Source organism: Anopheles nili, chromosome 3 (assembly GCF_943737925.1).
Source record: "Anopheles nili chromosome 3, idAnoNiliSN_F5_01, whole genome shotgun sequence".
Lineage (NCBI taxonomy): Eukaryota > Metazoa > Arthropoda > Insecta > Diptera > Culicidae > Anopheles > Anopheles nili.
Window position 1 is genome coordinate 41,995,333 of NC_071292.1, and position 16,325 is coordinate 42,011,657.

Below are 16,325 nucleotides of genomic sequence, written 5' to 3' on the forward strand. Positions count from 1 at the left end.
ATCGTTCTAGAAGCTTCGGATCCATTCCCGTATCAGTGTAGTATTGCTTCTACCTTGCCAACAGAACTTATACAAACATTATATATTATACACTTTAAATAAGTTATTAGGAATTTTCAAGACTTTTAACTTTTATAGTATGCCTCACACTGTTGCTTCTATGAGTAATTTTCATTGGACTCTTAGAATGCCACAGCTTTTTTTAATAAAGATTCTACGGCTGATTTGGTAGCTTGGTCACCATTAACAACACTAAATAACTCGTGAAAAAAATGAAAAATTTACAAGTGCCACTTTCGGTCCATCCTTTCCACCTCCTAACCAGCTGCAATTCGTTAAAAATGAGTTTGACACTATTAGATGCAGCACATCGTTCATCCTGTTTTCAGGATCTTTTGTAATAATTTCGTTTAACAAGCTGAATTTATAGAAGTTATTTTCATCTTTTAAAAAATCTTCAAACAATTCCAATTGAGCATAACATTCTATTTTGTCAAACTGAAAACGCGATTTTCTCACATGTGTTTGCTGTGTGTTTATAGTTTGTTTCTTTAACAATTGTTTCAGCTGAATAACGCTAGTGGTTAATGCAAACATTTGCTTGTTGGTTGTTTGCATTTCTCTATATATATATCAGTTAAATTTTTATCGTTGGAATTTGTTGTCTGTTGCAGATTGTCTGAATTTGTCGAATTTGGACTAGTATTAGCAAAATATGCTAATCCAGGAACCTCTGACCGAGTTGGCACAGCCGTCTTAGTGAGGATAGAACTGGTGCCACTTGTACCTGAACGAGTAGGTGAAATTGGTGTGGCACTTGGAAAATAAATAAGCGGTGAAGGATGTGAAGGCGCAAGCTCGTCATTTACAGGAAGAAAAGGAGAAACGGAACTACTGTGACATGCATCTGATTTGCTAGCTGGATTTGGTGTGGCACTACTAAAATATCTAAGCGGTGGAAGATCCGAAGGCGCAAGTACGGCCTTTACCGGAAGAAGAGGAGAAATGCAACTAGTGGTGTCACATGCATCTATTCGACTAGCTGGAATTGGTGTTGGCGTAAGCAGAGCCTTTTCCTGAAGAAGCAGAGAAACGGAACTAAAATGAAATGCATCTAATCGGCTAGCTGGAATTGGAGTGGCACTTCGAAAATACTTAAGCGGTGATCGGGGGAAGATCTGAAGGCGTAAGCACAGCCTTTACCAAAAGAAGCGCGAAATAGAACGGGAATTCGAGGGTTGTTCTGCCATATTTGTGGGTATATAATTTAATTTCCTGTATAAGGTAAAGGCTCGGTTATGTTCTGCTTGGATAGTATTTACCAAAATTAACCAAAACACCGCACTAGTTGCAATACATAGGATTTCAATATGACTGAATTCGTCACACTGACAGGTCGATAAGCATGCACAACGCATATCGCAAAAAACCAAAAAAAAACTAAAAAGAAGTAACACCCAACTAGCCCTTGACTGTGTGAATGTGAATGTCAATACAAAAAAATCCATCTGAGAACAAAGCTAACCCAATTGGCAGGAATAACTCAAAATAACCCTACTGGCGAAAGCCGAAGCTCTGTGGTAGCGGGAAAGAGACAAAAGATGATTTTCTACCTACCCCTCACCGGTTTGAGTGATTTTGGGTGATTTTTCCCCGCCTGGCTGCACGAAGCGAACGAAATGGGCTAGATTTCTCCGCTTTGCACCTTCGCACCCTTGTGCGTGTGCATGTGTGCGGCTGCCAGCAGCGATTTTGGGTTTGTGTGCGCGTTTCTCCAAATTCTAAGTCCGGCCGATGCGTCGGCGAAGAGAACTTAGCAAATTTGTGGATTGAAGCAAACGGCGAAGAGTACGGGTAAGTTAAAGAGAAAACTCAAACTGCCAGTGTGCAAGTGCTGTTCTTGGAGAAAGGTCGCATCATTGCAGAGGAAGCGGTACCGTTGAGGTAGGTTAAAAATCATCCCAATTGGAGTTTGATCTGTTTTCTAATACTTTCATTATCTTATTTCATGTTTTCTGCTGCTTGACGAGGGAACTACTATGCAGGACAGGATGTTTGCTCCTGTTTGACGAGAAAATTATGTCGCAGCATTTCACCACTGGAAATACTGCTGATAAACGTGAACTACGTGCAATTGGACGATACAGGCAAGCAGTGTTACTGGACGATGAAGGCGTTTATTCCCCGTACACGCAGCTGAAAGACGCCACCGCAAACGAAATATAATGAAATAAGAAAAACGCAATAAAATGTACTGTATTCCCTCTTGTAGGTTCTTCCGTCTGCGCGTTTGTTCTGAAAGAGAGCGCAGCCGTAAGCGCGAGCGTAATTGCGCTCGAAGCTTGCGCTCGCGGCTTGCGTCTCTCTACCTTGAAAGAAACTGAGCTACAGAAATGAGAAATGTGAGCGAAGGGGAAAAGGGCCGAAGCATGCACGAGCGTTTCCGGCCGCGGTTTCATTTTTGACGACAAAACCGCAAATTTGAAGCCTTTTGAGAGCCTCCGTCGTGAGTTTCTTTTGAGTGATTCTTGGCAGTAGGGAAATCACGACGGAGGCTTCCTTTTTGCGATTTTGTCGACAAAATGTAAGCCTCGGCCGGAAGCGCTCGTTCCCCTTCGCTTTCATTTCTCATTTCTTCAGTTCAGGTTCTTTCAAGGTAGAGAGAACGCAAGCCGCGAGCGCAATTTCGCTCGCGCTTACGACTGTGTTCTCTTTCAGAACAAACGCGCAGACGGAAGAACGTACATGAGAGAATACAGTACATTTTATTGTTTTCTTTCATTTTGAACTGCGTTTTGTTTGCGGTGGCCTCTTTCAGCTGCGTGTACGGGGAATAAACGCCTTCATCGTCCAGTAGAAAACAGTTCAAACTCCAATTGCGATGATTTTTAACCTACCTCAACGGTAACGCTTCCTCTGCAATGATGCGACCTTTCTCCAAGAACAGCACTTGCACACTGGCAGTTTGAGTTTTCTCTTGAACTTACCCGTACGCTTCGCCGACGCATCGGCCGGACTTAGAATTTGGTGAAACGCTCACACAAACCCAAAATCGCTGCTGGCAGCCGCACACATACACACGTACAAGGGCACGAAGGTGCAAAGCGGAGAAAATTTAGCCCATTTCGTTCGCTTCGTGCAGCCAGGCGGGGAAAAATCACCCAAAATCACTCAAACCGGTGAGGGGTAGGTAGAAAATCATTTTTTGTCTCTTTCCCGCTACCACAAAGCTTTGGCTTTCGTCAGTAGGGCAGGGACAATCTCCTCGCGGCGACGCTTGTCCACGGGCACGCTGATCGCAGAATCAACGCTCCCTTCCGATGGTTGGCGGGGGGGCTTCCGCTTCTTCTTCATGCCGTTCATCGCAAGCGGTGAACAGCCACGTTTCACACTGGGTGCACTAAAAAATAATGAAATTCACAGTTAGTAACGCTGATCTAACCACTTGTAAAATCGCTCGCAACAAACACGTCCCTCCGGATTGACTGCTCGATGCTCACTCACCAGGCCTCCCAGGACCCCCGTTCAGCCCTTTATACTCAATCCTTTCCGGTTCACGTCTGTACCGTTCACGTCTCACGTCTGAACCGGTTCACTCAGCAGACGCGCGAGAGCGTTACAAATGTCATTTGTAACATATCTCCTCGCCGGTGTCACCTCAGTAGGCACCTTCTACTTTCTCGCGCTGTCACATAGGTCCGCCTCTTTGTTTTGATACTTTATATCGAGTATCGCGATTTTAGTGGCCGGCCGTTCCAAAATACCATTCGCGGTTTGTATTTTTGCGCGGCGGACCTGTCCATCCGCGGCTTTGACTACCGCTATTACTCGTCCTTTCGGCTAGTAGTTTCAGGGTAAGTTTCTACATAACCTTTCGCATCTTGCACGTCATGCAATTAGAAAACCCTATTTTTTATGACTAGTGTTTTCCACTTTAACTCTTTTGAAAATCGTTTCTTATCCACTATCATTTTTCTTTGATCGGTCATATCAATTTATTTACATTGCAATGAGGAAAAGTAGCACGTTGTTCCATCCTGAACATGTATGACGAACAATTTCTTTCTACTTTTCTATTATTCTTTTTTCGTCACTGAAGCTACCTAGAAACAATTTTCCGTTTCCTTTATATTTTATCTGCATTGCTGTTAACTTTCAAAATGCCATTCCATGTTCGTAATCATTACGCTCTGAAATCCATATTTAAATATATTACACCAACCATATTTCCAATGTAACTCAATACAATTTAAAATTGTATCTTATTGATTAAGGGTTTAGCGTTAAATTTAAAAAATTAATAAATTAATTAAATAAATTTTGACATGCGTGGAGTGAGGAAGTGTTTAGTATCTTAGTGCAGTTTAGCATTAAAATAAATAGTAGAAGCGAGAAAAGTTGCAGGAAACTGAACTGTTTGTTGGCGTCTTTGCATTTTTGTGATTTTCTTTTATTCTGGAAACGGAATAATAAGGATAAATAAGGGGTGCACACTCCCGTTTCAACATTGGAGATTATGATATTTTGCTACTTGTCGCATAGACTGTGTTAAGGCGTACATGAAAAGTTGTTATTAAATTTGACGATATTTGTTGCTTTGGGCATTTTTTTTTTCAATATTCCGAGCAGGGATTGTATGCCCTTCCACGATTTTGTCTCCAACCGGGAGAGCTGCAACGTCCCCATTCTGATTTTCCTGTAAATAAAAACTTTTTTAAAAATTTTCCTCATTTCATTTAAATCAGACATGATTGCTGTGCTTGACCATATTTTCCAATACTCTAATAGGAACTTTGGAATAGGAAGAGGACTTTGAATTACATATGTCGTCGAAATCAACTAAAATTTTATCACTTAATACAATGACATTCAAAATTTCAGTTGATTTCGACGATATAATTACTTCACAGTGATATTTTATGATGAAAAGATATACTAAACCGGGAAACTTTCACTTCATCATATCATATTGCATAGAGAATTTTAAGAAACGCATACGCAATGTTTAGGTCAAATCAGATGTCATTTGTATTTTCAACGATTTTCAATTACTGTGAAAGGGAATATATGGGAGACCACCTCCTTTTTCATCCTCGAAGGGGCCAGGAGAGTTTGGCTTTTTACGAACAGATTTATAAAAACATGTTCAGACAAATTCAGACCTACATATTGTTTCATAATAAGGGTAGCGAATGGTATAGAAGTTGCGCGTTTTTTTTTCGGGATAAGTGAAGCTTTAGTTTCTGCTCGAAAAAGTTAAAAGAAACATATTTCCCGAATTGCGGATATTGCGGTCTTCATTTGTATTTTGCATCCCTTTTTTGTGGTTATATTTTTGCCCTTTTTTGTGGTTGTATGGAAGCCCCTCTTTTTTCTTGATCTTGAGCCCCCCTTTTTTCTTGATTTGGGGTTGTATGGGAGCCCCATTTATTCCCCACCGGAGTATCTGACGATTTGGATTCTTTTATAAAATTTAAAAAGATATATGTATGGAAAAGTTCAGTCAGAGCGTTGGCTCTTTGTATTGTTTAGTAATAATTATAGATTTGTTAGACGGGGGAGTTGTATGGGAGCCCCCCTTTTCATCTAGCGGGGGTGGATGAAGCTTTTAATACTTTTACCGAATGTAAAAAGAAACATGTTTGCCAAATTTCAGCCAAATTGGACATCATTTACAGTTTTAATACTTTGTTGACTGGCGATTTTTAGCCAGATCGTGCTGGTATCACGGCATACGTTTGTTATCATAGGCGCTGGAGAGCTTAGCATGTCCTATTTCTCTCTTGGCTCTCTTGACCAATCCATATAAAAAATCGTGAAAAAATGCGCTGGACGTAGAGAATGCTAAACAAATTTCAGATCAAATAATTACGAATTTACTTCATTATTACGTTGTTTTTCATACAAGAAGGGGACATTTTTTTTATTTATTTTTGAAAAACTATAGGAAATATTTTTTGGTAATTCAAATTTTTCGATGATATTTGAAGAAGTATTGATATGCATGTAATGGCACATCGCATGCTTTACAAATATATCTTGTTTCCTTACGTAAACCTTTTTCGCTACAAAATTTACATTTCCTTGTTGGCCGTTTTTTTACGATTCGTTATGATTTTTTCCAGAACATGTTCGCTTTGTAAGTTCTCTTGGGGGTTATTTTGAGAATCCTGTTGCTAAGATAAAACGTTTCTCGAATTATTATCGTCTCCCGCACATATCCATTCTCTTGCTACTTCGAGCATAAATTTTCTATAGGGCATTTTCATGATTCCATCACTATGTGAACGAAAAATTATGTATGTGTTGAATAAGGAACTGTTTATTAAAAAAATGCTAATTTTTGTACCATTTTATGATTTTTATTAAAAATGTAGCTGTTGGCCAAGTACTGGTCGGCACGATCCACTCCCGACATGTACTTGTAGTAATCTAATACACATTTTGGCTTGAGTTTTTCCGAAGTGATAATTATTTTTTTCCTGTTTGTAGACTTCATCGATGCATCATGAATAGTGGATTTCATGCGTACTAATCGTTTGTCTTTCCACGTTAGTAGCAGAATTGGCCCTTTTCTTGCAAATCCAAATGCAAATGCAAATGCAAATTTCCCGTTATTGAATTGTTTTTGATTTATCTTTTAATAATTTTGATAACCCACGATTTTCCCGAATTGTTCCACATACATAAGTTTTATTTCTATAAAGCATTTCTGCCGTGGCAACACTGTTGTAATGATTATCTTGATAAACATGGTACCAATGACCAAGGTACGGCTGTATTACATCAGTAATAGTTCCAATCAATTTTTTTCCGGAACCTGAGTAGATAAAATATTGGAACCGTAATTGCACTTTCTGGCAGTTGCCACTTTTATTCTTGATTTGGTAGCTCCAAAAAACAGTGTTTTTTCTGGTCCACTTTTAATTTGCGAATGACCTTAACCCGACAGTTTCGCGCCGATTGTCCTTAATCGTCCCGATCGTCCGATCGAGCCAACGATCTCCGACTCGGCTTGTTGTCGTGCCGTCTCCCTCGCCGACTTAGGCCCGAGCCTCATGGGCTTACCAGTTCTAGCGCCATCTATTGACCGGTTTCGTTATTACATATCGGACCAGCAACTTATCTAGTGCTACATCATTCGACCGCGGCAACATGGTGCGTATGTCTCCCGTAGCTGAATCATCGTCCAGCGGCCAGACGGGAACGATGGGCGTTGTGTAAGCTGCAAATCCAGGGTATGGAGCCAGCGGTGGAATTTTATTCCCCATCCTTCCTTCGAAGAGTATAAATGCTTGAGGCACGGAAGTCTCTGGTCGCCAGGGCGGAAAGTTTTTAAGTGACGCCAGGGCGGCAAGAGAGTCAATGCATTCGACGATTGGTGGTACTCCTATTGCACTTCCATCTCCTCATCCGCAAAATTTTCTAAATAGGAATGGTGTATTTTAAGAAAAAAAAACTTTTCTTGTTTAGAGAGGATTGTTCGGAAGGACACTGACACAGCGTGGCCTCTATTACAACTGATACTACAGGGATAACTGGCTTCTTCTTTTCTTTTATAAAAATCGTGCTTTATTTTTTAACAAAACAAACACTCCCTTCCAAACCAAGTACCCGTGAGGGATTATTTTAGTTTGGAAGATCCATTAATTCCTATTTATTTCTCCTTTTCTTTACTTTCCCTTCCCCGCCTTTCACCGCTGGGCCTCCGACCACTGCAGTGGTTTGGAACCTCAGCGGTTCGGTAGGTCCGCCTCGGCTACAGCAGCAACCGAGGCCGCAGACCTACTACCATGACGATGGGCATCATCCGTGGTCCTTCCTGCTTGCCGACGACCGAACCCGAAGCTCTCATCCGACGAGGTAGACGGACTGGACGAGGGACTACTCGCGCTGCCATCAGCCCTCCATTGTTGGCGAAGAGCTGTGCGGAACTGCGGCCTAAGTAACAGGCGCTGCCGCTGTCAATAGAGCTGCACTCTATCTCCAATGGCCTGTCGCCGGTCCGCCGTCATCGGTGATGGGAGTGGTGCTGGTTCCCTCTCTGCTCTCCTTTGTTCAGTCAGCGCCCTTCGAGCAGTCTCGTAATGGACCCCTGTGGAACGCCTGCGATGACCTGCCGTACGACGGGACCTTCACTCGTGTCGTAGACGAGTCTGCGTCCTGTGAAGTAACTCCTTACCAGTCCCTGGATGGCCACTGGTACACCTGTTCGCTTGAAGCGACAGCGCGATAGAGTGCCAGCTCGCGGTGTTGAACGCATTCTGCACATTCAGAGCGACGACGAGCAGGAATCGCTGGCCGCGACCGTTGGTACGGCCGAACTACATGGCTGTTCTTCGTGCCTCAACTATCCTACGGACCGCATCCACCGTTGACCGGCCCCGACGGAAACCGAACTGCCGGTCCGACAGTTGCCGCAGTGACGCCTCCTCCAGGTGCTCGTTCAACCTGTCCAGGATGAGGCGTTCCAACACCTTTCCCACCGTGTCTAACATACACAGTGCGGGATACGAGGAGCTCTGTCCTGGTGGCTTATCTGGCTTCGGCAGCAGTACCAGTTTCTGTCTCTTCCACTGATCCGGGAACATGGAACAGTCGAAGCAGTCCTGGTAAATCCGCCTGAAAACCTCCGGGTGTTCGCGGATCGCTGCCTTCACTGCTGCATTGGGAATGCCGTCGAGACCGGGACCGGGCCTTTCGGGAGCTCATCCTAGAGGCGATGTCTAGGAGTTCCTCTGTCTTCTTCAACTGCGGCATTGAGGCGCTGAACATGTTCCTCTTTGCTCCTCCTGATTGTACTCTCAAGGGTTGATACCCAGAGCTAAGGACGTCATTCTGTACGGTATCAATGAGGTCCAGAAACTGCGTTCTTTTGTTATGAGCGCGGATTGCTTGCTTCAGAGATTTTCGACAATCTCGAAGCCTTTTTGGCGCTAGCGCTTTCAGCTCTGGTTCCGTTGTCTGCCAGTGCTCTTCGCTGGAAGCAACTCAATTTTCCCGAAGCCGGTCAACTTCTGGAAACCATCAGTAGAGATACTTTTTCGTTCGGAATGATGATCGTCGGACCCGATAAATGATGCGATCGCTAGCGTCGATTAGGGCTACAACCAAACTTATGGCATCAATCGTCTTCGTGGCAAACTCGCCAGTACTGAGTGCCTCCTCGCAATTTGCCGCAACAAACTGGCACGTCTTCCATCTGATGCTGTTGCAAGCTGTGGGCCTGGGAAACTGACGTTCCGCTCCGCTGTACTCTGATCACCATGTGCTGGTGCCATGTGGGATGACGTTGTGGCGTGCCATCGCCTGGTTGACCTTCACCCTGTACGGCAAGTACTTTTATGTTTAAAAGATGAAGTGCTTTATTTTCTACAATAAAAGAAACATGTAGTTCAAGCACTTCGTTCTTTCGGTTAGCATTATCCCGCAAGAGCTTGGCAGATTGATAAAGGATGCGGTATAAGCCCTTTCAGCGATTTGGGACGTCCGCTTCCATTGCTGCTCATCCGAACCACGCTCTCCACGCTCTTCGAGAGATGATGACTCCGTCGGCGCGTAGCCCTGTGATATCCTTTCCTCCTTTACCAGCAGGATCCCTTAGAACTCACCTCGATGGAACCGTATCCGCTTTCTTGTCGCCTGACGTCGGGCTGCCGTTGCTGGAGATGGAGGTGGCGTTGAAGGCCGTACGCCTCGCTGTTCCTCTCGCCGTGCTTTCCGTACCGCCATTCACTGTTCCTAAGCTGCGTCATTGATGTAAACATTGCTTCCGCCGCTAGGCGGACCCGCTCCTCGTTTCAGTCCTGCTGAAGCGCCGACGTTACGCGTTTCGCTGCTTCACATGCCGCACTCCAGCGTTCTGGTGAGCTGAGGAAGCTACACTTCCAGCCTGGTGATTCATGATGCCAGCACCATTACGTCATGTGCTAATCCAATCAGTCGGATTCCAACAGGTAGCTTGACTCGCAACACCCCGTCGTACAATATGTGTTCCACAGGGTGGGACCCAAGATGGACCCCTGTGGAACGCCAGCTGTTACCGTACACGTGACTAGGCCTTCACTGGTCTCGAATATCAAGAGCTGCTTCTCGAAGCGGATCCTGATCATCCATCGGAGGGCTAGCGCAACAGCTTTTTCCTCGAAGGCTGCGAGGAGTTGGGAATGCCATTCAAGCCTGGGGTTCAGGGTGACCGTGATGTTCTGCAGCTCATCAACAGACTCCGGTCGTAGGATGTCTTCGTCCGTCAAAAAACGTCATCCTGCACCGCGTCTATCAGTTGTTGAAACTTCGTGCTCTTGTTGGTGCGGACCACTCGTTTCAGAGTTTTTCGGGACTCTTGAAGCCTTGCTGCCGCTGTTGCTCTCAGCGCAGGATTCGCCGATGACGCCGGTGTTTTCGCAGGTTGCACTGTAGTCTTCACGAAAACGTTCAATCTCCGGGTCCACCAATAAAGGTTTCTCGTTTTCCGGATGGAGGACCTGACCACTCGCTGCATCGTTCGGTCACAGGCTTCGGTAAGGGCTGACACAAGGCTCTCCGAGTCGACTGCCTTGCCAGTGAACTCTCCTTCTCCGGAGCGCTGCCTCAAAGTTTGTTGCAACAAACTGGCAGATTTTCCAACGCGTTCCCGCTTGCTGTAGTGATAGGGAGCTGGCGTTGGATCGGCTTAGAATCGTTACCTTGCACTGCAAGTATTTATAATCACTGTACGAGTAGCTCTGGGTACGATCCATGTGTCGGCGCAAGCGATTGACGAGCTCGCGAACGACACAGCCACTACACTCAGCCGGGCAGCCCCGTTACCGGTAAAGGTGGGTTCGTTGCCAAGGTTGAAAGTGTGTAGGCCAAGCACCTCTGCTGTCTGAAGCAGGTCGGCTCCTTCGCGCGTGGTTCTGGCGTTTCCCGAGACAACGTTCCTAGCATTGAAATCACCCGCTAGGATCTGGAGCGGCACTTCGCTACGAAGAGGCCTCGCTCCAGACACCGGAAGAAGCGCATCTTCTTCTTCGTCTTCGCTGGGACAAAGCGCACTTCGCAGACAGTGTACAAGACTCTCACCTTTTAGCCCGTCAGCTGTACCGCGAGTTTTTTTTGGGAACCGTTCCAAATCGACCAAACTTGGACTGCTGCCATCGATGGGTTATGGAGATGTTGGTCCAGCACCTTCATAACGTCCTCCGCCGACGCTTAAGGGTCCACGTTTTCAATCAGAATCTCCGCTTGTTCCTATGCTCCGCTCCAAGCCGCGTTGAACAGGCCGCTGCCACGCACCTAGCTGCATTTGGGCTGGTCGCTGCTGTGGAGGTGTAGCTTGCAGGAGTCGCTGCTCCTCCTATTTACGCTTCAGTTTAGCCTCTCAGTTGAGGCATTTCCTCTTGCTGGCCGACACCACCGGTATCCATTCTTGATGCGGCGGCTGCTGGAGTGGTGGCTGATGGGCAGGGGGCAACGATTGCATGGTCGCATGAAGTGGTCCTGGTCATGCGAATTCTTGATCCGATAAGCTTTCCACACTTCCTCGATGACTTCCTGACATGGAAGAGCTGCTACTTCCAAATGTTGCATTTGTGGTTGTGTCTATGGGCGCCTTGAACAGCTATCGAGCACTACTCGAATGTCTCTTGTCCTGCGTAACCGACGACCGAGCTTGTTGTGATCGCACTCTGTCGTATGAAGACTCCGACGATGAGGGCGATCGTTGGCGTGATCCGGCGGCGGCGGACACCAGATGTTTGATCCCAGAAGTCAAAGACGTCGCCGTAGAGTCTAGGAAGCGACTTCCTGCTTCATCTCGAGCAGCTGGCAGGTGTTTGTGCTCCTGATACGTGTGCTGCCCTGGAAGTGTTGACACCAACGACGTATCCGAGCTACATGACGGCATCATACTGCCATACTGCTGCAGATGTTATCACCAGGGTTTGCATTAGCAACCGTCGACTTTGCCAGAAGGCTCATGTTGGCTATGCCCCGCGTTGCAGATTGTGGGACCAGCTCTTTCAGTTTTTGGTTTGGTAAGTATGTCGGCCAACGCAGCTCGCGACTAAGAGACTGTAACTAAGACTGTAAATGTAATGATTGGAATTAATTGTAGTAGTTCTGAATGCACATAAATGATGAACAAATAAGATGAAAAATTACTGAGACTCACTCAAGGTTTAAGACTCACTGTCCCTGGCTACGCAAAATTAAACGATAGTTAAAAGTTCTCGAGCGCCACTGCTCACAAGTCTGTTTCATCACGTAATTAGGAAAAGAATGGAGTGAAAAACGAATTACGAGGCTTACAAAAGCCATGTTTGATCGCCTGTAAGCGAGACGGAGTGCTCTTATTCGATGAAAAAAGCAAGGTACTGCAAAGTTTAAAACCAATTACAAGAACGATAGAACACGTCAAAGTTTGAATTATAAAAGCATCCGTAAAAATGTCGCATAATACTCCCTTAAAATACGTCGACCGGAATTAGTCAGTTAATCAGCTAGTCACTAATATTCCTTGAAGTTGCGACTGTCATCTCTTTATCACTCCAGCTAATTTGCAAGTACGCTATTTAACCATGCTTAATCAAGGTCAAAATTGTTCACAAGTATAGAACATAGAGCAAACATGACAACTGAGGGAACCGTTGCCCATAAGCAACACATATTAGCAAGTGACACACATAAAGCGGCAGTTTTACTTATGCTTGTGAAATTAAATCATTGATGTGTATATTTTTTTTTTGCTTATTTAGTTGTATTCATTCTATTTACGTGATTCCTAACTGCGTCTTTGAATGTTTAAAATGTCATTTCATCAACCTTTCTCTGGTACTCTTGACACATCTTATCCAATTGGCAATACTATACTTTTTCAAAATATCCTGCACTCTTTTTTAAACAAATCTACCCTTTCAATCATCTTAACTCTCAAGGAAAGGATTTTATATCAAATCCTTTCTTCTCTTGTTTTTTCACTACTGCCATTTCTCTTCATAATCTTCATTTCGTATGATCAAACCGTTCTTACCAATATTTTTCTACCTAATCTTTTGCATCTTTCACGTCATGAAATTAATAAAACCGATTTTTTAAGCCTAGTGTTTTCCACTTTAACTCTTTCGAAAATTCTTTTTATCCACTATCTTTTTTCTTGGATTCGTCATATCAATTTATTTATATAGCAATGAGGAAAAGTAACATGTTGCTCCATCCATGTATGACGTTCAAAATCATTCTTATTTTCTATCTATTATTTTTATTTCGTCACTGAAGCTGCCTGGAAACAATTTTCCATTCTCCGTTATATTTTATCTGCATCGCTGTTCTCTTCAAAACTCCATTTCGAGTTCGTAATCATTACGCTCTGAAATCCATATTGAAATGTATTACACCAACCACATTTCCAACGCTACTCAACACAATTAAAAATTGAATCTGACTGAATAACGGCATAGCGCTATGTGTTGCAAAATGTTACACACTTTTAAATTTTAACATGCATGGGAAGAAAATGACTTTATTTTCTAAGCCCAGCTTTGAGTCTAAATAAATGTTTGAAGAGAGATGACTTGCAGGAAACTGAACGGTTTGTTGACGACTTTACATTTTTGTGAATTTTTCTTATTCTGAAAACGGAAATTCCTTTCCCGACCATAATGTAAAAGTCACTTGTAAAACAAAATAAACAAAAAAACATTTGCAACGTTGAGCGATATTTGAACATACCAATAAATTAGGGTGGCCAATTAGGGTACCAATAAAACCTCGGGCCACCACCTCCTGAATGGCTTGCACTGTCGATCTCCCTCTACGGAAGCCGCACTGGGCGGGGGAGAGAGGGGGAGTGTCGACCTGCTCCAAGTGCTCGTTGAGCCGATTCAGGACTATGCGCTCAAACACTTTAGCGGCAGTGTCAAGCATGCATAGGGGCCTATACGATGACGGCAGACCCGGTGGTTTGTCCGGTTTCGCCAGCAGCACCAACCGTTGGCGCTTCCACTGCGCCGGGAACTTAGCTCTGTCCAGGAGGTCCTGGTAAATGCGGCAGAACGTACCAGGACTCGTCCGAATGGCCACCGTCAATGCGCCATTGGGAATTCCATCGATGCTTGGGGCCTTTCGCGGGTTCAGCGAAGCAGCGATGGCCAGCAGCTCGTCCTCGGAGACGGGGCGGACTGACGACGCCGCCGTCAGTGATGGCTCCGGCCACTCCATCGCAGGGTGGCACCATCGTGGCGGAGCTGTTTCCCGAACAAACACTTGAGGGTTCCGCTCCGGCGGTGTTCGGCTTCCCCTCAAGCGAGTCGGCCTCGTTGATAAGGTCCTGAAAGCAGCGACGCTTGCTTGCCCGAATTTTCGCTTCGAACTGGCGCTCCACGACACGCGCCATGTTCATCCGGCAAGCGCACTGCTCCGGGTCCCTAGCCTGCTGCGCTGCTTCCCTGGCTCGTCGACAGGCAGTACTCAACTCCGCCAGCTGAGGGTTCCACCAGAAGGCCGAGCGGTTGCCTCCCAGGCCCGACTGCTGCCTCGGCATAGTAGCGTTGCAAGCTTCGCGTAGAAGCTTCATCAGGGCTTTGACATCCTTCGCCGTAACATCGAGCCGGAGATCGACCAATAGTTCAGCGAAGATGTTCGGGCTGAACCTGGTGATCATCCACCTCGTTATTGTCCGCGATCTGTCTCGGCGCTCCGTGCTTGGTGCTCTCGGTGGCTGGGGTTGGCTTCAGCGACAGTGAAGCATACCGCTCGATGATCACTTAGAGTCGGCCGGTTGCTGACCGCCCAATCGCCCGGATCGGCGATGGCATGGCTGGCGAAGGATACGTCGACAATGCTCTTGCTGGCAACCCCGTTCCCTACGAAGGTGGGTGTGTTGCCGCGATTGAGCACCTTCAAGCCTAGCCGTTCGCAGGTCAGCAGCAGCTCCTCGCCCTTAAGGGACGAGCGAGGGCTGCCCCACTCTTCATGGCTGGCGTTGAAGTCTCCAGCGAGGACGATCCGCTGGTGACCCATTGCCACCATCTCTACGGCTTCCAGCACCTGCACAAAGCGCTCAACGTTGACTAGAGGCCGAACGTAGCAGCAGATGAAGAGCACGCCATCAATGACGGCTGCTGTCACCCACGGCACTCCAGTCGCTAGCACTCTCTGAACTGGCGACCTACCTGTCGCGATGATTGCGACACTCCCGGACTCATCTGCGACCCAGTTCCCGTTGTTCGTGGGTACGCGATGCGGATCGGACAGAAGGACAACGTCCGCCCGATCCTCACGCGCATGCTGGATCGCAAGGTCCTGGGAGACGGCGCGTCGCTGGCAGTTCAGCTGCATTACACGTGTGAACGTGTAGCCTGCATACCTCGACATGACCGATCACCGGTCTGGTGTGCCACACCGCACACTCCACAGCGAGCGGGAACCTTGCATCTCCTCGCGCGATGGCCCTCTTCGCCGCAGCGGAAGCAGCAGTTGGAACGGTCCGTTCCCTTGCACTCAAAGGAGCGGTGCCCGCTCTCATGGCACCGGAAGCACCTCTGAGCGCTCCGCTTAGGCTCTTCTGCTGCCTTGATTGTTGAGACGCAGAAGCCGACCCTCAGCTTCTTGCCGTCCAACAGCATTGCCTCGCTGCGTAGCACACGCGCCCTAACACGTTGCAACCCATTAGGGTACGCGTGCAACGTTATGGTTTCTGCAGGGATGGCCACGCCATACTGAGCCTTCAGCTCAGCGGCCACCTCCTCCGGCGTCGCCAGGGGATCCACATTGTTTGCCGAGATAAACGCCATCTCAGCAATGATCGTGGTCACCCCGCGCGATCCAATGGCTTTGGAAACTTGGTCCCGCATTCGTGGACCATCTGCATTCTGCTTTAGACGGAGGATCAGATGATCCCTCCGTGTGCGTTCGGTGCGGACCACCTCCGTCCGTAGCTCCGTTAAGGAGTTGTTCAGCCGCGCCAAGCGGAACACCTCTTCCCAGCTTGCATCTTCCGCCGGGATGACACGGAGAGCTACTGGTCGGCTCTCACGATCCTTCATAGCCTTTTTCGTAGCGCATTTTTTCGTTTGATCTCTCCACTCCTCCTGGACAGGCTTCACCCACTGTCCAGGGGGAGTTGTTTTCTTGGGTGGGAGAGTATGGCTACCTCCCACCTGCGGCGGTATCACTGCTGCTGGTGCTGGCGTCACCGCAGCTTTCTTGTTCTTTTTGTTCTTATTTTTCCTGGCCACCTCCTGCCAGGCACCTACATCGGACGGCTGTTGTTGCGTTTCCGCTTGTGGCTGCTTATTGGCCACCACAGGTTTTGGCGCCTGTGGGGTGGCCTTTGCAGCCATTGC

At 46.6% G+C, this 16,325-nt stretch overlaps 1 protein-coding gene across 1 annotated transcript; it reads right to left on the reverse strand.

Annotated features, from left to right (window-relative positions):
* Positions 1-8,324: 8,324 nt before the first annotated feature.
* LOC128724361 (uncharacterized) lies at positions 8,325-16,025 on the reverse strand. The gene is made up of 5 exons (XM_053818087.1): positions 15,579-16,025; positions 14,791-15,279; positions 14,449-14,698; positions 13,711-14,225; positions 8,325-8,576 (listed from the first exon to the last, which is right to left on the reverse strand). Exons 1-5 carry the CDS (start codon positions 16,023-16,025, stop codon positions 8,325-8,327), a joined length of 1,953 nt encoding a protein of 650 aa, XP_053674062.1.
* Positions 16,026-16,325: the final 300 nt, after the last annotated feature.